At 41.2% G+C, this 24,327-nt stretch overlaps 1 protein-coding gene across 1 annotated transcript in view; it reads left to right on the plus strand.

Moving 5' to 3' along the window:
- LOC136883446 (uncharacterized) overlaps positions 1–23,588 on the plus strand; it is a 42,569-nt gene extending 18,981 nt beyond the window's left edge. The window contains exons 2-5 of the mRNA XM_067155742.2: positions 8,721–8,811; positions 12,170–12,240; positions 17,760–17,913; positions 23,116–23,588. Coding sequence (XP_067011843.2) covers positions 8,721–8,811; positions 12,170–12,240; positions 17,760–17,913; positions 23,116–23,276 — 477 coding nt within the window. The 3' untranslated portion in view covers positions 23,277–23,588. The remainder of the gene's footprint in view (positions 1–8,720; positions 8,812–12,169; positions 12,241–17,759; positions 17,914–23,115) is intronic.
- The last annotated feature ends 739 nt before the right edge of the window (positions 23,589–24,327 follow it).

A 24,327-nucleotide genomic window follows, 5' to 3' on the forward strand; every position in this document is an offset into this window, starting at 1 on the left:
CAAGAACGGGCTGGACGACACTTCCCAATAACCAACTTAGTTTGCAAGGGTATCACAAGCTAAAAATCCACAGTTCTAGCCCTTCACGCAAGCAACTCAATGTTGAAAACATCGTAGGGATATGAGCTACGAACTTTACGTAAATATAATAAAGTATGAGAATATATTACTTATTTCTAAAAATTACAATCATTTTCTTAATCATAGTCATCCAGTCGATTAGATTGGCACTTTGCCTTTTTCTACCGCTACGAGTGCTAATGTGAGTCAATTCCGAGTTTCACTTCAGCCCTTTTAACTATATTCGGTGTGGACATTTTTAAAAATAAAAAAAGCGCCTAAGGATATTGAGCCAACGAACACATTACGGAAATAAGATAATTTGGCTAGGATTTGAACAAAGGAAGGAAACGAGTATAGAAACAAGGCTTCTTCTTCCCTTCAACTTTCGGCACAATTGAGGAAATTGCTTGATTTTAAGTTTTTCATAGTATGTGGACCCCTACTTTGTCTGCTAACAAAGGTTTTTAACATTAAAATACTCCGTCTACTCATTCCCTCCCCTCACCCCCCCCCCCGTATGAACCATTAACGTTTCCTGTTTATTCATCCAACGTTATTACAGAATAAATACCATTTAGTTTAATTTCTAACATTCTGTGATATCTTTTAAAATGTTTCGTTCTAAATCATTAATCGCTATCATAGGGAACTAGAGACTAGGTATGTAATTATGTTGGTTCCTAACACACCTCCACCCTCCTCTCCCCCCCCCCCCCTCCTACATCCTAGGCGCAAGGGACCTCATTTCGATTTGTGTTTGACGTAGTCAGACTGATGCTTCACTTCTCTTTCAGACGTCCTCCCCCACTACAGAAGTGCTATGCACATTGCATAACCTAGGTACACAGTGATTGCGGGCTCGACCAATTCTCGCTAGAGCTGTCACAGAGTATTTACGTCCACATTAGAGCAAATTAGACGAGCGGCTTAGCTGCGCGTGTTAATGCGCAACAACTATGGAGCCAAGCTCTGCATTCGGGATAGGAGAGGGTTCCAACACGATTGACGTCTGTCCTGAGAATGGCTGTCTGTGGTTTCCGATCCTCACTTCCGGGAAAATGCCGGATGGTTCCTATTCCTAGGTCATAGGCCATTCCTTCCACTTCCTAACGATATTTTATTTGCCTTCATTAATTTAATGTTCATTATCTCCTGAACTAAGGTTGGAAGGGCATCCTGCCGTAAAAGCATGCAATAACTTTCATCTAAATTCATGCCCCGCTCCGTATCAGGAAATTCGACTAAGGAGTAGACATGTCCTAGAGCGAATATTTAGCTACCGCTGAAGGAAATCTTTAAGAGATTCAGGATTCAAACGTGGCGTGTACATTGGCCACCACTTTAACAATTCATTCGGATAATGCTACCCATAGCTAGCGAATGAAGCATTTCTGAAGATATTCTACTTTCGCGGAAACTACTTCACTTATTTTGAAATTAATCGCACCTCTGAATTTATATCAACCATGCTCTAATTTTAAGTTAGAAAAGCGTGCAACTGCATTTAAGAAATGCAAACTATAGTTAAATCCTGCAGATACAGACACACTGAAACACTAATAGAATTTGGATAATGAAATATTTGGTAAAATTGATAAAAGTGGAAAAAAATTCAAATATCTTCCACGGTTTATGAGTTGCGGTATTTGAGGTGAACATCTCAGCTGAATCACTCTGAACCAAATTTAGCGGTAATTGTGAACGCTGGCTATTACAGTAGCATGCGGCTTTCCTTCAGCCGGTTTCTCTCAATCCACCACTAAGCACGAACCAGTAAAACATCACGAAATGCCAGTACGACAGAATGACAGCACACAATTTTAAAACCTCAATAAAGGGTAAGGGGAAACCATCAGTGAAACTCAGCTGGGCTGAGGAATGGTCTTGGTACTAGGGACGTACTGAAGTTCATCCAAGATGACGATGCTTGTTGTTTAAAGGGGCATAACATCTAGGTCATCGGCCCCTAATGGTACGAAATGAGACGAAGTCCAATGACAATTTTAAAGTAGAGAATCGTAAATTCATCCACTGACCAGAATTCAAAACGTAATGACGAAGAAGGAATGGATGAATATGAATTTAAAACAATCAATAAATCCGTCCCACAATGCCTCACCTTCCCAGAAACAATATTACTGACCAAGAGACTGCTTCCAAAGCACAATCCTGAAACAATGATCCTTGTTGTCTAAAGGCCAACGGTCCCTCATAATGGCACTTATCGCTAGTAAAGTAGAACCGTGGTATTTCTCAAGTTGCGGCACTATCAAAGGTAGCGTAAACTCACGGTGTTCCAAACATTATGGTAGAACTCACAAGTATTGAAAGTCGTACGGGAAACGCAGACCTACGGTGTTTCTCACATAATGACGGCACTCTTAGGCAACGCAAACCCATGGTGCTCCTCACATAGGTGTACTAATCACAGGGACTCGTATTATCCCTGGTGTTCCTCACATAGTGGGCACAAAACACAGGCAACGCAGACTAACAGTGTAGCTCATAGTGGTACAAATCACAGGCAACGTAAGCCCGTAATATTCCGCATATAGTAAAGGTGACTCATGGCTTTCTTCGCGTGATGGTACTAATGAGAATCATCCCTTGGTGGCCACTTTTAGTAGCCTCTTACGACAGGCAGGGGATAGCGTGGGTGTATTCTTCGTCAGCGACGATCACCCATGCGGGGTCATCCAAGTTGTAGTTCAAAACTCTCTTGAAGAACAGAAAACTGTCTTAGTTTGCTTCGTTGTTCATGGAAAAGCTCTTGACAATAGTTATTATCTGGGACTTGACAATAAATATGTTATGAAGAAGGTGGACTGAAATAAAAAAATTGGAAAACACGTCACCGAATAGATCGCTATAGGACCGGACGAGTTGGCCGTGCGTGTAGAGGCGCGCGGCTGTGAGCTTGCATCCGGGAGATAGTAGGTTCGAATCCCACTATCGGCAGCCCTGAAAATGGTTTTCCGTGGTTTCCCATTTTCACACCAGGCAAATTCTGGGGCTGTGCCTTAATTAAGGCCACGGCCGCTTCCTTCCCAGTCCTAGACCTTTCATATCCCATCATCGCCATAAGACCTATCTGTGTCGGTGCGACGTAAAGCCCCTAGCAAAAAAAAAAGATCGCTATTGGAAACGTGTAAGTTGAGGTTAACTCTTATCTCCAGTCCTTTTTACCTTATACTCTGACGTCGTTTTCAATTACCTTGATGAAGCTGATAAACACCATCCACTATGCAAACGACACAGGGATACTGGCTGCCAGTTTAGAAGACTGTCAATTCTTTTTAAAATACCGCCAAGAAGTAAGTAAGTAAGTCTGACCTTAACATCCACAGCGAACACAGAGCGAGCAGAAAGTCATCAACGCTGTTTTCACCCTGGATGCTAACACCACAGCAAATGTGATATTTTTCGAGTACGCATGATGCTACCTTAGAATAAACTGGCCCTTGAAGTCGTTAACAGCAAGGTGAAGAGCGACTCACCAGCATAAGACAACATGCTGTAATCTACGCATCTGTCTGCCTTGTGGGCGGTTATGCTATGAGTTTTGCATAAATATTAGGGGTACGACTCATCATAAGCCCCGCAATTTACGTTACTCTCACTATAATCTGCACAACGGATATGCTGTGAGTTTTGCATAAACGTTAGGGGTACAGCTCATCAAAAGCCCTACAATTTATGTTATTGTCGCTACATAATGGAAAAGCGGGCTAGATGTCACTTCCTAATTACCAAGATCTTTTGCATTGTATTACTTGCTATTACTAGCTAAAATTCCGGGATCTTTTTATTACATTTTTCACAGGTTCGATATAAGCGATTTGGGAACTGAGGAATTGGCAACGTGAAACTCAACTGATCAGACCATAAAATAAATATGAACGAAACAATTTGAAACAATTGAACACTGTACTGCAGAAAGAACACTGGCAACTCCGCTTCTTCTCTTCCCATCTCACTCACTTCTTGGCAGCCCTCTGAGGTGCCGGTTGTTAACGCGTAGAGAACCGCAGTCAGTCTGCTTCCGGTAGATCCACTAGCTGAGTTCATTCTTTTACACGTGTTAAAGAGATTTGAGGGGGAAAATGGAATCTGGATGTGGAAACCAAAACCAGAATTTGACCAATTCGAAACTCTTCGGGTGCCCTCAAGTATTGTGTGCTGCAGAGTGTCGAAGGCTACAGGGTCAGCGAACCGACTACAGGCCTTTGCAATGTGCAGCAGACGTACCGGAGAATATTTGACATCCAATGGGTAGACATCGCCAACAAGGAGGTAAAGTCTTGACCCTCGCAAAACGGGAATAGCAGCATATTTCGGTGCGGCACAGAGTCGGATACAACAGATCGTAGTAGCTAAGGTGGACAGGGAACGTGAAAGACTGTTGAGAATTTCCAAGGTGCGGAACATGCGACAGTGACGACCACAGGTTAGTATTGTCTATGTAGCGAGAACAATATAACTTGTAGATGTTACAATAGGCCGGGCTCCCATTGTGTATGCAAATCTCGACGTAGACCTGTTCTCCGGGCTAGAACATACTTTCTATTCACTTCAGTAAGTTTGCATTACAGAAGTCTAAACATCCACGTTCTAGTTATGACACAGCACGTCTGATACGGATCGCACAAAATAAGGAAAATACCTCATAACGATCATGAACTTTCTTCGAGGAGACTACAGCAGAAGAAAAAAACAAATACATAGTTAATGTCATGACAAGGTGCTATTAGATGTGAAGTTTATTTTCTTCAGTTCTTAAATTCTAAATCTTGTTCTATTGGGCTGTCATCCTCTGACATACACATTTGAATAAGCCCGAAGTTTGCTTCCGCTCTCAGACGAACTTTGTAATTAGAGTCCCCCCACAACCGCCTTCACTGTCAACATCAGCTGTCGTTCAGTAGTAGGTAAACTTTCGTCTTATTCTATGTGTCGATTGTAAGAGAACTTTGACGCAATCTAACTTGAAACAGCCGTTTCTGTTCAAGATCTATCTTTACAGATCGCTGTCCAAAATAGATGGTAAACGGAAAAAGACTAAATGTTTCCCATGAGTGCCATATTCTTTTCTGTAACTCTGTAACACGTACTGTCCTGCATACTAGTAACTTGAAAAAAAATGCATCCAAAAATTACTAATCTTTGGATGTTTCGGCTGGGATGACCTGGGAGTGAGGAGAGGAGTAGCACGAATAAGCGGTATGTTCTGAGCTGTCAGTGGAGAAATGGAATGGAATGACTCAGTAGACCAGTAAGCTTGAGTGGAATTTTTGGAATTAGGAAAGATCATAATATGAAAGTAGAATTCACATTCATTCAAGGAAGAGGAATTAAAGATTGGAATAATTTACCGACAGGTATTTTCTATAAAGTGGCGACATCTTTGAAATCATTTAAACAAGGACTAGGTAACCAACTTGCAGGTAATCTGCCATCTGGGCGATAGACTTGAATGCAGATCAGTGGTGATTGTGTGTCTTCTTTATATCTACTGCTTGCAGGTTTTCTCTTTTACACCCGTACTGATTCCTTCATTTCTTTCACATCAGATTATCTCAGATAGGTCCAGAAAATGTTTTCGTTGATTAAGGGGAATGCATCTACTCCGGTATTTGATCCATTACTTACTATTTGTAGGTAATATTATTTCAGTGAGTCTTCACGGAGATGATGAATTTATTGTTGTAGTAACCGGTCTAGAGGTACAAAAAAGTCTGAAGAATTCCTTTTCTGAGCTGCGCCATTGTAGACATAGCATAGTCTACAGAGTAGGGAAGATTTGTAAGCCTTTTTTCAGACATTAGTTCTGAAAAGATACATTTGCCCTCGCATTAGAGCGTGGCAGGTGAAAGTTCAAGAGGCACAAGAACTAAATACAGTAATTAATAATAATAATAATAATAATAATAATAATAATAGAATAATTTGTTGAAAAGCACCAGGGCCCTATCCAACAGTAGAGATCTGAACGTTCAGTTCAGCTTTCGGATGTTGCGATGCTATGTTTTTCCTGTCCTTCTGTATGATTTTGAAGGTTGGACGCTCAGCCATTCGCAGGAGAGGTGAATTGAAGTTTTCGAAATGTACTTGTTCAGAAGAATATTTGGAAGATCCTGGGTAGAGAAAGAGCAGTGAGAAAGCCCAGAACTTCTTAAATAAGGAAAAAGAGCTTCTACCAATGATCAGGGAACGAAAGCTCAGGTACATCGTGAGAGGTGAACGATATGAACTTCACCAACTGAGGAGAAAATTTAAGGAAAATGATCTGCGGGGATGCGGAGAAATTCGTGCGCCGCTGGTATGGACGAACTTCCATTGAAATCTTTCAAACCGCTGTTTCATGAGTTATCATAATCAATTGGATCGCCAATCTTCATAGGGAGACGCCATCCTACTGAACAGCCTGCTGGTATCTTCATTTGACACAATTTGGGCGACATGCGTGTCAATTTAGAAGTTCCGTTTTACTCCACCAGATGGCAGATAAATGGATCTCTGTTGGGCGATATATTACTCACTTTTATTTACTTTTGTCTGATACACACCAGATGAGTCACAAGAGATCCCTTACATACTGACGTGGAATGAATGCATTTTTTATGTCATTCATTCAAATATCCGATTACCTCTGCGGGCTTCGAACGCAGGACTTTGGGATCGGAAGGCCGACACTACCATTGATCCATGGAGGAAGCTTAAAATCGGATATAATTACGAATGGTAGGAAACCAATTATCATCTAGACTTTTTTGTGCGCATTCAAGCAAGCGGAGGGAGCACTAGTCTAGCCTGAATGAAACTGCTTGGAACAAACAAGCATTCTCCTAGGACAGCGTGTTCCAGGTGTAACCGATTGAAGTAAACACCTGCAGCTGTTTCTATAAGCTTGAGTCACTTTTCTTCAGTGCGATGTGACCGAACGCACACGCAGCTACCAGCAACACATTACAGAACTGTCAATTTTTTTTTGCGAAAAAAAAAATTCTTTGCTTATAACTATGGCCCGGAATGCAAACTTACTGAAGGGAGTAAGAAGTATATTCTAGCCTGCACAACGGTTATGCTATCAGGTTTGCATACACATTAGGGGTACGGCCCATCACGTCCCCTAGAGTTGTTTTACAATTTCTTTTACGTTGCACCGACACAGATAGGTCTTTTGGTGACTAAAGGACAGGAAAGTTCTAAGAATGAGAATGAAGTGCCCGTTGTCTTAAGGTACAGCCCAGCATTTACGTGGTGTGAAAAAGGGCAACCACGGAATACCATCTTCAGGGCTGCCGACAGTGGGGTTCGAACCCACCATCTCCCCGAGGCAAGCTCGCAGCTGTGCCCCATATCCGCACGCCCGGTCTCTATAATTACGAAAGCGCGGGCTGTACAACACTTCGTAATAACCAAATTAGTTTGAACTCTAACTTATTACTGCCTAAACATTCGGGGTCTAATAATAACATACAATGTTATACAATAGGCCCTATCAGCAACACACTCGGAACATCGAACACTTTCTGATACCTCCCAATGCAACGCCAATGAATACAGCAATATGTAGCTATATCCCACACAGCCCTTCTGCAACAGTACTTTCAGATCGCTTGGATTCCTGAACCGTTCCCACTCCCTGGATATCACACCTTCCCACCCACATTTTAGATAAAAATAAACAGGACAAGTTGAAATCATGTTTTCCGGTTCATTTTGTGTCCTGTATTCGCCAACATGTTCGACAATCTGCAGGACTAATACCGGTATGAACAATGAGAGAGATGTAATACACCCTTTTAAACACCGGTGCGTATTTTGAATACATGATGTACTGATACGTATTACAGTTATCACCTTGCATGTAGTAATTCGGTAGATTTATGTTCTTAGCATGTTTGTATAATTTAAGTACTGGCTACTGTATGACACCATAATTTAGTGTCTGCATACCTATTATTTAATTCAAATTTCTGATGTTGCAAAATTCTACTTTGCTGAAACGGACATCCATTGTGGTGTAATATAACATTGTATGTCGTAATTATGAAAATTATTACGTTTTGCTAGTCCACTATGTTTCAAACGTAAAAAAATGCTACAAAACAATATTTTCTGTTTTACTTCTACTTGCTGTGGTCAGGTTGTTCTTCCTCTCGGTGCCCCAAAACCATTCGTCACACACCGGTGAAATTTTCGATGGAACTTACGAACAAACTGTAATTCTTATACATAAAGGCTCATTTCGATATCTAGGGTGTCGTTTGGGAATGGTTACTTACTAATGTCGAGATTGTGAATGGTGTAAACTCCAAGAGACTTCATGCCCTGTATGGGGATTATTTTGTTATCCTATTTTTTTCACCCTCTCCAACACTGCATCCGTGCTACTCACCAACTTCTCCTGATCTTTTGCAGATTCCGCCTGAACTGATATGGAATGTTGTTAGGTTGTTACGGTGACCTTCGTACAGCACTGTATTGCGGGTTTCTGCACACTCAGTACTCGGGGGTAATAACTGGAATCTAACCAATTGCGGTATAAAATGTTGTGCCGTAGCTCCAAACAATTCTTAAGCGCAGAACATACGCGAAAATGTATAGACATGCTATGGATATCATTTTAATATTGATATTTTGTCTCGTTGCAGATTGTTGCGGTACTGGATGCGGCGTTCTGCATATACAGAATAGATTATGATGAAGACTTGGACAGGTTCCACAACGTCATCTGGACAGCAAGTAATTTCCAGAACTGTATGATAATGTAATTTATGATATTGCTGTTTATCGAGGAAGCAATAATAGTTTTCATGATAGCCACCTCTATTGGGGAATCGAAAAAACAACCTCCTAATCACCTCATGTGAACAATACTTCTTTTATCTATTGTATGGTGTCTAAGCGAGGTGTGAGTCGAAACAATATTAAAATGTCAACTATCAGGCGGAGTATGTCTTTTGAATTCATTGGAAAAAGAAAATCCAATACAAGGTGTTTCATATCAGGGAGTATAAATGGAGTCTGACAACCGCCAAGGAGTGTTTTATAATGTAGTCCAACTATGGTCTGGATGGTGTCCGGGAATTTGCTTAATACTTAGCAAGTTAGACCTCTCCTTTGGAATTCTCCCTCTAGCGCCAATCATAAGCCCTATAACTAACGGATCCTTATTTCGCGGTTCATTTATGGCCTTTTTAACCCTCTCAGACTAATCTACGCTGCTGTTCATTTTCATCAAATCTTATAGTGGGATCACCATACCCATACCTTTTACCCGATGAGTGACATCATTACCTCGTCTTGTGGATCTATTTGTGGAAAGATATCCTACCTCTTCATATACCTCCAAGTGTTGTTTTACGGAGCTTCCCAGCAATCAGCAATATATTTTGCCGATTGATTCTTATCAGCTCTCCCTTACGGCAGAATCGTAATAAATGAGGTAAGGTTTAGAACTCTTCGCATCTTTTGCAACGGGATGTATTAAGGCTCCTTGCAGGGAGAGATCGAACTGGGATGACATTGCAGTTCATTTTAACTGCTTCTGTCCATTGTCAGCACGACAAACCCCTCTTCTTACTGATCCAAGCATTTCCTTTCTCCAGTGAGAAAAGAATATTACCCCCATAACTTTGGACGGTAATGTGAACCAAATTCTAAAGGAATTCTTATTTCGTGCTTGGTATCTAGCTACTCTCAAACATGTATGTTGGGTTCCGACGACGCTGGGGTAGTGAAGCTGCAGGACTGGGCCGGTAGTGGTCGACGCCATTTCCCAGGTATAAAAGTTGGTAGTCTAAGATATGTATATAGAACCTGCTCTGTTCCGAAATCAAGTTTCGAGCTACGCGAGTCATACCATACCATTCTTGTTGCTGTTGTTCTAGATAAAAGGCAGCGACTATAATAGTATACAAAGTTGAAAACCTTTTTACAGTCTTTGGCTCCCAAAACTTCAATCACATTAGTCTATATGAACCATACAGAAATACAATGAATGGACTGTTTCTTCGACTAATTCGTGTTACGAAGGGTTGGACGTAACCTAAAACTCTTGTGCGTCGATTTCCATTTTGACACCAGGCGAAAGTTGAACTTATATTTTAATTAAAGGCAATGCTGGTACCTTTCCCTTTTATAACGTAGCGTCGCCGAGAGTTAGTGTACTGTTAAAACAATTAGAAATAATCGTCCAGGACAGAATTTTCTTGTTGTTTATTTCGAGGGATAACAAACGAAGTCTTACGTCGTTGTCTACCTGTCATAGTTAAACAAAAAAATTCACGTAGTGAAGCAACAAGGTATACTGCGATCATCTTAAACAAAATCCTAGCTTAATGCACACAGTACAAATAAGTCGAAGGTATTGCATACAAGGTAGGGATCCCCTAGCCGTTTATGCAAATCTCCATACATAACAGATAGGTGGGATACATTACACAGATTTCGTTACAGAAATGCATAATCTGATCCATCCTGTGCCCTCTTCATGACTTTCCATACTAACAACGAATGTGCTCTGGATTGTCCTAACAGTCTTAGCTTAAACATACCTCATTAACTCACCTTCTTGAATGTAAGTGTACAGTATACGTGTTGTTCAATTGGAACATGGACAGAGCTGGCAACGGTGCAAATAACTGAGGGGACAGATAAGAGGTGGCAGTACTGAAGGGTTTGGTGTTTGTATTAACAGCTCAGAAAGTGGTCCGCTAAGTAGATGAAAAAGTTGAAGGATTTTCGTATTTGAAGGTTACGTCGAAATGATTAAATTCTTATGCAAAAAAGGTGCTTTAACGGGGAAACCTGTCACGAAGAGTACTTGTGCTCCATTGTGACGCACTCCAACACGCAGCTCACACAACAATAGAACGTCGGTCTGTTTCTTCTGAGGTATTATTATGGATCACCTGCCTTACAACCAAGTGACGGTCACGTCTTTGGTCGGTAGAGGAAAGCACTGCAGAGTATTTCTGTCACCAGTGATCACGCAGTTTCTGATGCTGTAGGAGAGTGGTTCATCTCTCAACCAGCGTCGTTCATTGTAGTGGGCCTAGGGAAACTTGTTCATTGTTAGCACAGGCGGGTGAACAATGGAAGGTGGTTATCTGTATTTCCTCAAAGTGGCATAATTGTGTTGTTTTCATATAGTGCATGTGATGCAGTACATACAGCATGGCCTATCCTAGGACCAAAATCTCACGCGTGCAAACTTAGCCGCAGAGGTTCTGGGCACAGTGCATCAGTCCGATTGGGCTCGGTTAGGACCAGAGTTGTCTCCGGGCGACTCGGCTAAATTCGGCTCAACTTCGCTCGCATGGTGGAGCGCTGCAGAGCAAGTGAGGAAGGGAGAGAGAGCGCTATTGCTCAAAATCGAGAAGCGGGAGTCTACACTATTGTCAACCTAGTGAAGTCGTCTTTTGCACATTTCACCGCCCAATGCACCGGTGCATGCTCACTGAGAGGCCATGACAAGCAGTGTAAATTCCTAGACACCAGTCCAAATTTCTTTTGAACCATCCTAAAAAAGTCATCTGTCTAGTATTTTATTCAGGGTAGTCTGAAACAGTGTGAACCGGATATATGAGCGGTATGAGTGGTGGAGAGTTGGTCATACTGAAAAATAATCTGAAAGAAGTAATTCGATATCTCACACCCTGGTCAGATCGCTTCGCGGGAGAATACAAATGGATTTTGCGCGGCAGTGTTGTTATATCTTCACATGATTTAAGAACGTCTTTGGTGCAATGGCGAGCATCAAACACTAACACACGTTAGTGTCACCGTAGCGTGACACTTTGGGGAGATCTTGGAGGTCGGTGTTCAAACCCGTCCCCTCGCAGGGGACTGGTACTCTCATGCCGGTCTTAAGCCACACCGCCTCACAAAGCCCATTTGAATGCTCCCGCGAAGCGATCTGATTGGCTAACTTCAGCAGCTGATAAAATGACTAGGGTGCGAGATATCGAATTATTTATTTTAAATTATATATCAGCAGTACCAACCACCCAACGCTCATTTACACGGCTCACGTTGTTTCCGACTACCCTGCATACCAATACTCGTAATTAATACATTTCTTCTGTTCTATTTCTAGGGATAAGCGACTGGATTGGTGAATTAATCAATTTCATCCTGTCTGGTCTCTTGATATATGGAGTTATCAAGGTAAGCAGAGTGGCCACTACAATTCAATATACGTAAATGTAATATAACCAAAAAATGACCTGGCCAAAATTTGCAGCAATTTTTCTTTCAGTAGTATCGGAGGAATATAAGGCAAAAAATCTAAGGAAAGTAAAAAAAGTGAGCATGTATCCAGTAGTTAGTAGGCATCAGACTTTAGGACTCATGAAGAGCGTCGGACATTCGTGTCACCGATCTTCATTAAATTTCGTGTCAGGAGAAGACTACGTATAAGTATATCACTGTTTTAAAGTAATAAATAGTGCCCGAATGTTTAGTCTGTAATAGGTCAGAATGCAAACGTACTGAAGAAAACAAGTATGCTCTACTCGGACTATAGTTCCGGTATGAGATTAGCATAAACTGTAGAATTCCGGCCTATTAGAACCAATGAAACTTATGTTACTCTCGCTACAGTACGGAAAAGCGGATATTCGATAGTTCTTACCAGGTAAGTTTGTTTGCATTCCAACCTATTACTGTCTAAACATCCGGATTGTAGTAATACAATGCATCTCTCAACTGTATGCGAAGAAATTGCGATTCAAACTGACATAATAGATGGAATTGTACTTATTTTATGATTTATTCATTGCGGACGCAGCAACTGCATGCTAGTGTATAGGTCAGCACTTCCACCTGCGGTTCCCCGGGTCGCTAATCCGAATTACGTTCTCGAATGCTTGTTTTGAATGTAATAGATGAACGTCTTATTTCCGTGAATGGATGTACCCTATACTGAGCTACTGACGTGTAAAAATAACAATTTCTTCACGACCAGGAGATGGGTGTGGACTACAATAATAATATTATTGCCTAAAACTATTTACTCTGCAAATTTTAATTGTATTTCTATGGTAATTGTAAAAAAAAAGCAAGCTTTATTACTTAAACATTTTGTTATACCAATACCTGACTATAGTGCTGATAATGAAAGAATCGCTTTGACAGCTAGTGCTGGGAGGCTCCGGTTACTGCCGGACTGGCTTGACGGAAGGGAGTAGGGGTATGGTTGCCATGGGAACATGGGTGCACCCACCGCGGTCGCCATGGAGACGAGCCAGCTGTCCACTTGGTGTTGCTAAACCTTTCACTTCTCAGATCTCGTAGCACGTTACAGCAGAATACAGCGGTCTGAACGAATACAAGTGCAGAGAAGACAGGAATGTGGCGACACCGCGCTGGGGCTATACAGAAGCCTCTCCCTCCTGTGCTAGCTGTCAGAACGTTTTTTTTATCATAGCCCTATATCTCTACAGTTATCAGGAAAAGTGGGAACGTCATATATACAAAGAACGAAACGTGGGAGATTCTCCTATATCAACCCAGAGAAAAATGATCTGTAGGACGTCCGATGAACAGGTGACGTGACAATGCAAGACCGTAACGAGACGCATAGCCTAATACATTAAAGGAAGTTGATGATATGTTATACCTAATAACTGCTATTGGGGCTGCCTAGCTGAGGCGGTAAAGGTGTGCTGGGTTCACCGAAAAGCACGTGCGTTCGTTTCCTCGTCAGAAAGTCGAAAAATTTAAGAAACGAGATTTCCATTTCAGAGGTGCACATGGTGCTGAGGTTCAATCAGCCTTCAGCAAAAATGAATACCAGGTTAATTCCTGGTGGTAAGGTGGCCGGGCGTAGAGATAACCACTCTATCCCTCTAAGTGCTGAGGTTACGGATAGTGGAAGCCTTTTCCTTCCACCCCTCCAAGGACCTTCATGGCCTGTACGGAGATGACTTTGCTTTGCTACAAAGAACTACTGTTGATACAAACAAGCATCAGTGAAACCAAAGATCCATACGTCTGAGGGACACCTCGTTAAACGCCACGAAACTGGAAGTTGGATTAATTAATATATAAATAATAATAATAATGCTATTTGCTTTACGTCCCACTAACTACTCTTTTACGGTTTTCGGAGACGCCGAAGTGCCGGAATTTAGTCCCTCAGGAGTTCTTTTAGGTGCCAGTAAATCTACCGACAGGAGGCTGACATATTTGAGCACCATCAAATACCACCGGACTGAGCCAGGATCGAACCTGCCAAGTTGGGGTCAGAAGGCCAGAGCCTCAACCGTCTGAGCCACTCAGCTCGGCTAATAAAGATATGTCCAAGAATTACTATATACAGAATGCTCCGATAATGCACGACCAAACTTTCGGGAGACAATCTTCACACGTAGATGTATCGCTGATAGAGTTGTGAGGCTTTCATGGGGTATGCTGGTACATTCTGTTCCTGTGTGTTTCCCATTATTAATGTTCTATGTAGAATTGGAGAAAATGAGTTCTAACATGAAAATATAGCGTTTTCGGAACTATTTCCACATAACATATTTTCTTCTTCTACGTATGAGAAATGTGTCCTGAAAGTTTCACCTACTATATTGATATACGCTGTATAGTAAATTATTCTTTTAATACCTTGCTAGTTGGAGGAATTTTCGTATTTTGTATTATAAACCACTGACTGGATTTATTATTTTTTCCTTTTCTTCTACCGCTTTTCCCACAATTTGGTGGGGTCACCAGTGTGAACTGTGGAACAGATGTGGATCTGACTCAGTTTTACGGCCGGATGCCCTTGATGACCCCAACCCTACGAGGTGTATGCATAAGCCTTTTCCGTTTCACTAAGAGAGGGCACCAGCGAACAGTACGCAGCGTATGAATTTGACACGTACGTCAGTTTGTTTGTCTGACATTATCTTACCAACACACACAAGTTGAGTCGCCAAACACTAGCGTCTGTGTTGTATCGTTCAGTGATCATGTCGACGTTTATGCCTTGTAAGAATATTTGTGGCACACATTGCTTTTCCTATTTAATCAAAGGAAAATGCTGTGGAAAGTCATGGTTTGCTGGTAGAAACATACGGTGAACACGCGCCATCGATAAGAACAGGTGAGATATGGTTTCGACAATTTAAACCTGGTGATTTCAATGTGTAAGACAGTGCGCGCTCTGGCAGACCATAGGAGTGAGAAGACCCTTGACGCCCGGAGAAGCCGTTAATGCACAATTCTATTGCAAAAAAAGATTAATTTAGATCACGCATTGATTGAAAGACGACTTGAATGGGCCAAAAGACATGGCAAAGTGATTTTGGTACACGACAATGCGCCATCTCACACAGCTCAACCAGTGAAAGACACCTTGAAATCGCTTGGATGGGACATCCTTTCGCACCCACCGTACTGCCCTGACCTGGTGCCATCTATCACCTCTTCGCATCAATGAGACACGCGTTCGCAGAAGAGCACTTCAGCAATTTCGAGGACGTTGGAAAATGGCTCGCCGCAAAAGACAAGCAGTTTTTCTGGCATGGTATCCATAACTTACCTGAAAGATGGATGAAGTGCGCAGAACCCGATGGATAATATTTTAAATAAACCAAAAATGAATTTTCTTTGAAAATTACGTGTTTTATTTACCACAAAACCGCAGAAACTTATGCATACACCTGGTATTTGGCGGAATATATTCACTAATGCGTACTACTGGTAGTGCGAGTGTCGTGTGAAGAAAAGTGTGTTGAGACAAACACCAACAAACACCCAGTCCTCAGAGTAGGAACAATTAACCAGGTGCAATTCAAAACCCCAACTTGATTAGGAATCAAACGCGGGGCACATTGAACCGAACGCCTCAACTCTGACCGCTCACCCAAGGCGACAACTACCTGCTATTTCTTTTACGACGCACGGACACAGAGATATTATGGCACGGATGGGATAGGACAGGGCAAGGACTGGGAAGAAAGTGAGTGTGATTAAATAAATCACGCTCTGATCGAAAGGTCCAATTTTGTGTGGAAATTGGAAACCACAGGAAACGATCCTTAAGGGATGCTATCAGTGGGGTTCTAACTTACTAATTCCCGAATGAAAGCGCATAGCTGCGTGACTCAAACCACGTAAGCAAATCATTCACTAACAACTAACTGCATGTAAAGTTATTATTACAATAAGTGAACTATCTGACGTCAGTTGGTGGCCAATCGCGATTGAGAAAGAAGAATATTCCTTCAATTCATTCATTTTCTTTAACGATCTCAAAGTAAGGAATTTCACGAATTCTACTTTCTTCCAACGGCGTCGAGAATTGCAGCGTTCGTTCATGCTCTGATTAAGGTACAAGTGAGTTAACTATCGAATGAAGAGAAGGGGCCTGGGGTGCTGACGGAGTAGACATTGGAGAACGGGAGTGTTGTTGAAGTTGGAGAGAAGTTCAGTGCTGTGTACACACCAGCACATGGCAGTTACTACCTCATCATCTTCTACTTGCTAAAAGCACGATAGCATTGAAGGTCCTCGCTGCAGCGAATAAGATAGGTACGTCTGGCAACCACATCTCTGAATGAATATTGCTAAGCGTGGGATATTCATGACAATAGATTGCGGTAAATAGGAAAGAAAATATTTTCACTGTATAAAATGTTTGTGGAATTTTTTAATATCTATGTTTATGAATCACACAATGAACGACGCCGCGTAGCCTACATCTTATACATCACCTCTTTACACTTTGCTGCTACTTCCTCCACAGCAGGTTTCTCACACTCTACTTGAATGCACTTCTCTGTTGAATCGTTTCCCTGATCCATGTCCAGCCCTGCATTCTGCGTCAGTTCGCTTTCGAAGAAAATGAAACTCTCCATTATTCCCAGGGTTTGTCGCTTTTCCCTTGCCTTTCCCCATTCCTCTAATCAAAAAAATTGTCTTACTCTTTTCCACGGCGATTTTCATTCTATAATTTTCAATAATCTCTTTAGAATTTCGAATTCTTCAGAATTTCGTCTATAACTATTACAGTCCAATTATTTCATATCAAAACCACTCTATTCTCCCCTTATTTGTTTGGAAAGTGCTGAAACAATTTCTGTGAACACCACCGTGTGAAGAAATGCTCGACGTCTATCAAAATGTTTCTACAGGAAGATTTCCGTGCTTAATAATGGGCTGCCAAAATCTTGAGTATGTTCAGTACCATGCAGAATGTATTCTGTGTCGCTGAAACTGATCTAAAGAGCCCGGAAAAATGAAATGGCGTATGGCTTTTTGTGCCGGGACTGTCCGAGGACAATTTCGGCTCGCCAAATGCAAGTAATTTGATTTGAAACCTGTAGGCGACCTGCGCGTCGTGATGAGGACGAAATGATTATGAAGATGACACATAAACCCAGTTCCCGTGCCAGAGAAATTAACCAATTGTGCTTAAATTCCCGATCCTGCCGGAAACCGAATCCGGGACCCCTGTGACCGAAGGCCAGCAAGCTAACCATTTAGCCATAGAGCCAGACTATAGAGTCCGGAATTTTAGGCAGTAACGGGTTAGAATGCAAACGGGTAAACAACACTTCACAATAGCCAAATTAGTTTCCGTTCCAACGTATTAATGTCTAAACATCCGGGGTCTTCTGATGTGCCTAAAACAATGTTGTATTGGGTGCCGTAATATTCACTTGGTAATTAATGAACATGCATTGTTTCAGAACGAGGAGAAGTACCTGGTGTGGTGGATCTGGTACATTGGCATCATGTCCGTCGTCGTGGGCACCGTTATACTGGGCGCCATCCTCATGTTCTTCGCCTTCCAGATGAACATAGAGGCGACCGTCTTCAGTATCGTCCTTATCGCGGCTACACGTAAGTATTAATTCACCCACTTCGGTTAACAAGGGAAGGAACTGCCTGGACAATTGAGTTTTGGGGCAGGCTTCGTGCGGTGGGTAGTATTCAATTTTATTTTATTTTATTCAAATATTAGGGGCCACTGGCTGGTCAGTAACGAAATTAAACCCTCCAAGGTATTCATAGCGGTTTAAAAAATTGTATTCCAATCACAAGCCCTCGGGTGGCTGAGGCGATGGCGTTCAGGCTTCGCGAACACAACTTTTTGAGATCGATCGATGCTTTTTTGTCCTTTACCCCTATAATTAATTCATGCATTGTATTCAGCATTCCGTTAAAATAAACAAACGCTCTTTTTTCAATTTATATTCCGATACATTTTTCACCGGCCTTGTTTAATATTTCATACCGTTTTCTAAATATATATTTTTGAACTGAAGTACAATATGTGGTGTTGGCCCCGCGGTGTAGGGGTATCGTGCATGCCTTCTATTTGGTGCCCAGATTTCGGTTCTCCTCCGTGATTAGAATTGAGAATATATCTGACTGTGAGATCTCACACCACACGATACCTGGAAATGTTCAGGCTTTGGGGTTGAGCAGCGGTCGTTTGGTAGGCCATGGTTCTTAGGAGATGTTGAGTGATAGGCTCTGGGTTTGCTTTGTATGGTGTTTACAGCGTATTCAATACAAGATATTTTGCATGAAATTAGAATTTTGAAACTAAATCCAGCGACTGATCAAATAATTATTAATTAAGGGGTTAGGAGTGTTTTCTATAATAATTGTGAAGCTGCACCTGAAAACAAAGAGTCCGTTTACTTCCTGCCTGAACAGAAGGGAGTGTGAGGATGGTTGCCATGGAAAATTGTGCTGAACGAATGCGGTCGCCATGGTTACGTACCTGCTGTCCCCTTGGAGTTGCGGAACGTTTTACTTCTCAGATCTTATCACACGCTACTACAGAATACGAACACGAGACCAAGAAGGAGATAGGAATGAAGGAACGTGGCAACACCACGCGACGGCACTACAATAGACTCTCCTTCGTATGCTAGCTGTCAGAAAGCCTCTTATATTACCAGGACAATAGACAAGCAGTGTCTAGGGTTCTTCCCAACTAATGGGAGACGTGGGGACATTCTTCGACGAAAAGTTAGACGAGAGAAAAATTTCCTGGGCCTTCCGGAGTTGAAGAGAAAATTGTTCAACAATCGGTATATGGCGAAACGTCGAAATTGATATTAAATGAGGCGGTAGTGAGTTATGAAGGACCTTTTCGTTGAAAATAATTTGATTGCATCGAAATCTTCAGCTGCATTAAGTGAATATTATTCTGGTGTTATTTATTGACCATTCACATGAGAAGAATTGTATATAACTTTCCCCACACTATGTCCTGTATAACGCACTACGCAAGTATTTCAATTTTAACATATATTTGGAAAATAATGTCAGATATTAAACAAGTTTCGTGAATTTTTTGGAATATATTGTATTTATGAACTTTGAGTAAAGTGTTTAAAATGTTCAAAACAGGAATTCTGATAAAAATTCGAGAAATAATTACACGGATAAAGGGAAAATGCAAAGAGAAAGAATCGAAACCGGAACGTCTTCTTCGTGAAGCTGGAACGCTACCACTTCGGCCACTCGACCAGCTGTGCGTGGAAAAACGGTTTTACTATATACACTGAAATTAAAATGTTTGAGCGATTAATTTCGAGGTCGGCTGGCCAGTGAGCCCTAGAATGCAGTACAACCTGTAAACCGGATAAGCTAAGAACATTCTTTTTACAATTTTTTTTACGTCGCAACGACACAGGTAGTTCTTATGGTGAGGATGGGACAGGAAAGGGCTAGGAGTGGGAAAGAATCGGCCGTAGCCTTAATTAGGGTACAGGTCCAGCATTTGCTTGGTGTGAAAATGGGAAACCAGAATAATATTCAGTTTTAGAGGGTTTCCAGTTTTATGCAAGGTGATGATTCTTACCGTGTTTCTGTTTCAAATTATGAATCGAAAAACAAGACGTGGATAATTTTCTATGAAAACAATAAGTAGAAAATACTTTAACCTAAAATTCTTAAAAAAAAGGAAATATATAATGTTCAAAAGAACCTAAAAATAAAAGAATCTAGAAAGAATTTGTGAAATTAAAGTCTACACAATTTAAATAATTCTAAAAACAATGACAGAAATTAGAGTATAAAAGCAAGGTCGAACTCCTTGCTTGCGCAGGTATTATATGTAACGTTACTTTAACAGAATTTCCATTTTAGAGAATGTTTCCTGGCGGGAATGGAAAGATATGTCTGTTTCCGTTTTAGGCTGCATAAACTGTCCTATAGATTCAAGGGACAACACAAAAAGTCCGTTTAAGGCAGGTTTACGGTTTATTCAGGTTTTATTACATAACGCCACCTAGAGGGTGCGAAGGTTGCTCCCAAAGTCAATTTACCAAGTAGTGCCTTCCCCTTGTAATAAGTTTGTTGTTTCTGGAGATAGCTGCCGGGCACTAGACATTGGATCTTTTGGTTTATACCTGCTGTTTTCCGTAAGACCCTATCAAGCCTATCAGTGACAATTATCCGTATTATGTACCTACATTCACAGTACATGAAATGTGCCAATCATCCGTATTATATACCTACAGTCACAGTAAATAACATTTTGTAGCACCTATACGCGCCTATTTCGATGTTACGACCAATTTTTGCATTTCTGAGCCAGTACGAACCTTTTTTCGCTTCAATCTTATGAATTTCATAAAATGGAACAGTAATATTATTAATTATTAATTTATTACATAATTAAGTTTCCACGGAAGGCATCTAGTTCAGAGGGTTGTGAGACAAGCTTGAAACCAGGATTTTGTGGGTTTTACCGTTATACCCCTTACTTGTCTTACACATGCACTACACCAAGTAGCAGAAGAACTTAGAAATCAACTCCCCAAAGTGAATGATTTAACTTCTTCAGTAAAGGAGGAATGGTTAAAATAAAGTAACTACAGAGGTGCTGCTTTTAAAGAATATTATACAAATCTGCTCCTGCATCCAGCACATATTTTAACAAGATTGGGGTGTCCATGGATACACGCTGTTCAATATTACAGTGAGAACATCCATTGAACAGATGGTATTTTAGTCTTAAGAGGAAGTACACATACCACGACATATGAAAGTGATGTTAATAATTTACTACACACACAATTACGGCGGAAGCGCAGCCAGAATGACAATGTTACAATAGTACATTTGTTGTTGTGTTGTAAGCTATTCGCCACTTCTAGTGATTTGATCAAAGATTTAACGCATTTCACATAAATGCTACATTATAATGTCCTGCATTCTCTATTTTAAATATTTTAGATTTATTATTATTATTATTATTATTATTATTATTATTATTATTATTATTATTATTATTATTATTATTATTTCTACTTGCACAGTACTCCTTCAGATGTATTTCTTTAATTTCACTGGGCACATTTTAAACCAACAAAAACCTATTTTATACATTGTTTCCACCTATGTAGACGCCTAATTCTTTCTTTTTGGAACCTAAGGATCCGAAAAAGACGCGCCGCACCGAACGGAATCGAACTGGAGAATGTTTCGTCGTTCGCCTCTTATGGAATCGGTGTTTCAACACCCAACTGCAGAACCACGCCGTACTGCTATGAAGAATTTCCGCAGAAAGCCTCAGATGTGTTAAAGTGTTTCGGTCAGGCGGGCGACGGCTGTGGAAGGAATCGAAAGGGCGGAATGGCTTTCGAGTCATTTCGTTACCCTTCGCATATCTTCGCCTGTGATTTTTCCTGCAACAGGTGGTTCATTTTACATCTGCCTGTTCGCCCATGTAGGACTGATTTCAAGTCCTTTTAAATTGGCATTCATTATTGATAATATAAAGGGGAAAATCCTTTGTGGGTTTAATAGATAAGGGAACAAAATATGGAATAACTCATAAATTTCCCTTTTTATTTTCACGGATTGCATGAACCTACACACTTGATTATTATATACTTCTTGTTCTATATCACAAGCAAGGAGGGCAGCAATTAAAAAAATCCTGTTCAGTTCTAGAGTCCATAATTAAAAATCTGTTTAAAATACCATTAATAAAAACCGAAGTTAATATGTTTACGTAACGTGTGACTGAGGCAGGAGGAAAGAAAATTTCGCTAGGCAGTTCGCTTCGGGACCGCGCGGCGTGCTCAGGCGAGCGAAGTCCTCGAACTAGCTGCTTGAATGTTCTTCTCTTGTTTCCGCGCTAGGCGGGTGACAGCATTTACTCTGACGAGGAGAATGTTTGGGTAGGACCGGAGAGATTTCTATGAAACTTGATTGAATGATCGGTTAACAAACTGAATATTGTCACTCCATGCAGCTCTCCGTGCCACCCTATCCTGTGCTGACGGTTTCATTTCTATGTAACTACTACATGCTACATCTACTCGAATATGTTTGTCCATATCGATGCCTTCTTCTACACCTAACGTTCCCACCGCCTGCAGTTCCCTACAAAACCAACTGAACAAGTCGTTCTCTCTCTCCTTCTGATAAGATTTTGATAAACTGTTCTCTTCCTCTGCCCATCCTGTTTTTGCACTTTCCTTTACGTCACAGTAACACATATAGGCGACGATGAGATAGGAGAAGCTTAGGTATGGGAAGGAAGCGGCCGTGGCCTTAATTAAGGTACAGCTCCAGCATTTGCCTGATGCGAAAATCTCTATCCATCTCGCCTTCATCATTCCTCTGTAACACCACAATTCAAAAACTTTCTTTCTTTCAGTGCTGGTTATCGTCCAGACGAAAGTCTTCAAAAACATCTTTATAATTCCTGTATCAATGTTTGAAGTGAGCAAATTTCTTTTCTTAAGAAAGGCCTCCCTTGCTTATGCTGGTGTCTGAGTTTGATGTAATCCTTAGTTCTTCTATCGTTACATATATTTCTTTCTTTCCTCTACAATCGGTTATTACTCTCTTACCTAAGTAACAAAATTCATCTATTTTCTTTGAAGACTTCATTTCCTAATTAAATATATTCTGCTACACCTGAATTCGTTCGACTGCACTCAGTTACTTTTGTTTTGGACTGTGGCCATGCCACAGAAATATGGGCACAAACGAAATAGTTTGCACAGTTCTAAAAGCGTTCGTAACTTTGTTCTCTGCTTTGTTGACGTTGTTGTCTGTTTGTTGCAGTCCTCATCGTGCACTCGCTGCGGACTGTCCAGGGACTCCGCATTCTCATGATGGAGATGACCTGCCTGCCTCATGTCATGCTGAGCAAAACGCCGCAGCCAACAACGAATAATGATTTACCGAAGAAAGACAGCCCGCCCAGATACATACCGCTCAAGTAAGCGTCTTCAGCCAACATGCCACAGTTAAGATTCCAATGAGCCTCACCGGAGGAAAAGACATTGTTTCTTCTGTCACTCACGTCAAAGAGACTGATAATTTTCACGGGAAAACAGCGTCCGTATGTTGAAACGTGTACAAGGAGCACGGAAATGTCCTCTGATAATCACAGGCCGTGAGAAGAATATATTTAGACAGGGCCGTATCTTCTAATTTCCAAATTTCATTCAGAGTCAACTGAGGTGTGGGAGAGGAAGGAGGTAGAGGGATGACGTAATGTAGGTTTGCAACGATAATTTATCGCACGGATGTCTCGACGTGTCAGTTGGTGTCAGTTTGTGCACGGATTTTGTTTACTTTCTAACATCGATATGACTGGAGGGAGTATTTTCATACCACATATGCACTTGGTCCTGTTTTTCGACCAGCTGCCCTTCCTGGCGTCAATCTTATGTGGAGGGATGTATTCACTATTTCGTGCTTGATAGTGTTGCGTGTATTGTGTGCATGAGGAAGACTGTATTGGGGCCAACACAACCGCCCAGTCTCCGAGTGAGATAAGTTAACCAGGATCGTCTGAACCGACCACTGCCCACTGAATCACAAAGCCGATGAAAATAATTCGTTTAATATTTCTGCTGACTACTACATCCTACATCTATTTTAAACGGTTTGTAATACCCATGCCTTGATCTGCCCCTAACGTTTTTACAACCTACACTTAACTCAGAAACCAACTGAACAAGCCTTGGGTGTTCTAAGACATGTCCTATTATTCTATCTCTTCTTATACGCAAATTTTGCTAAATCTTTTTCTTACTACTTCGATTCAATACATCTTCTTGCACGATTCGAAACGTAACTCCTACATCAATGTTACAGGTGAGCAAAATTCTTATCGTAAGATCAGCCTTCAGTGTGCTAGTCTGCGATTTTGTGTTCTCCTTACTTCTGCTACCCAAGTAACAATATTCATTTATTTCCTATAAGATTTCACTTCCTAATCTAACATTTCCTCTATCACCTGAGTTCGTTCAAATGCGCCATATTAAT

Source organism: Anabrus simplex, chromosome 11, assembly GCF_040414725.1.
Source record: "Anabrus simplex isolate iqAnaSimp1 chromosome 11, ASM4041472v1, whole genome shotgun sequence".
Classification (NCBI taxonomy): domain Eukaryota; kingdom Metazoa; phylum Arthropoda; class Insecta; order Orthoptera; family Tettigoniidae; genus Anabrus; species Anabrus simplex.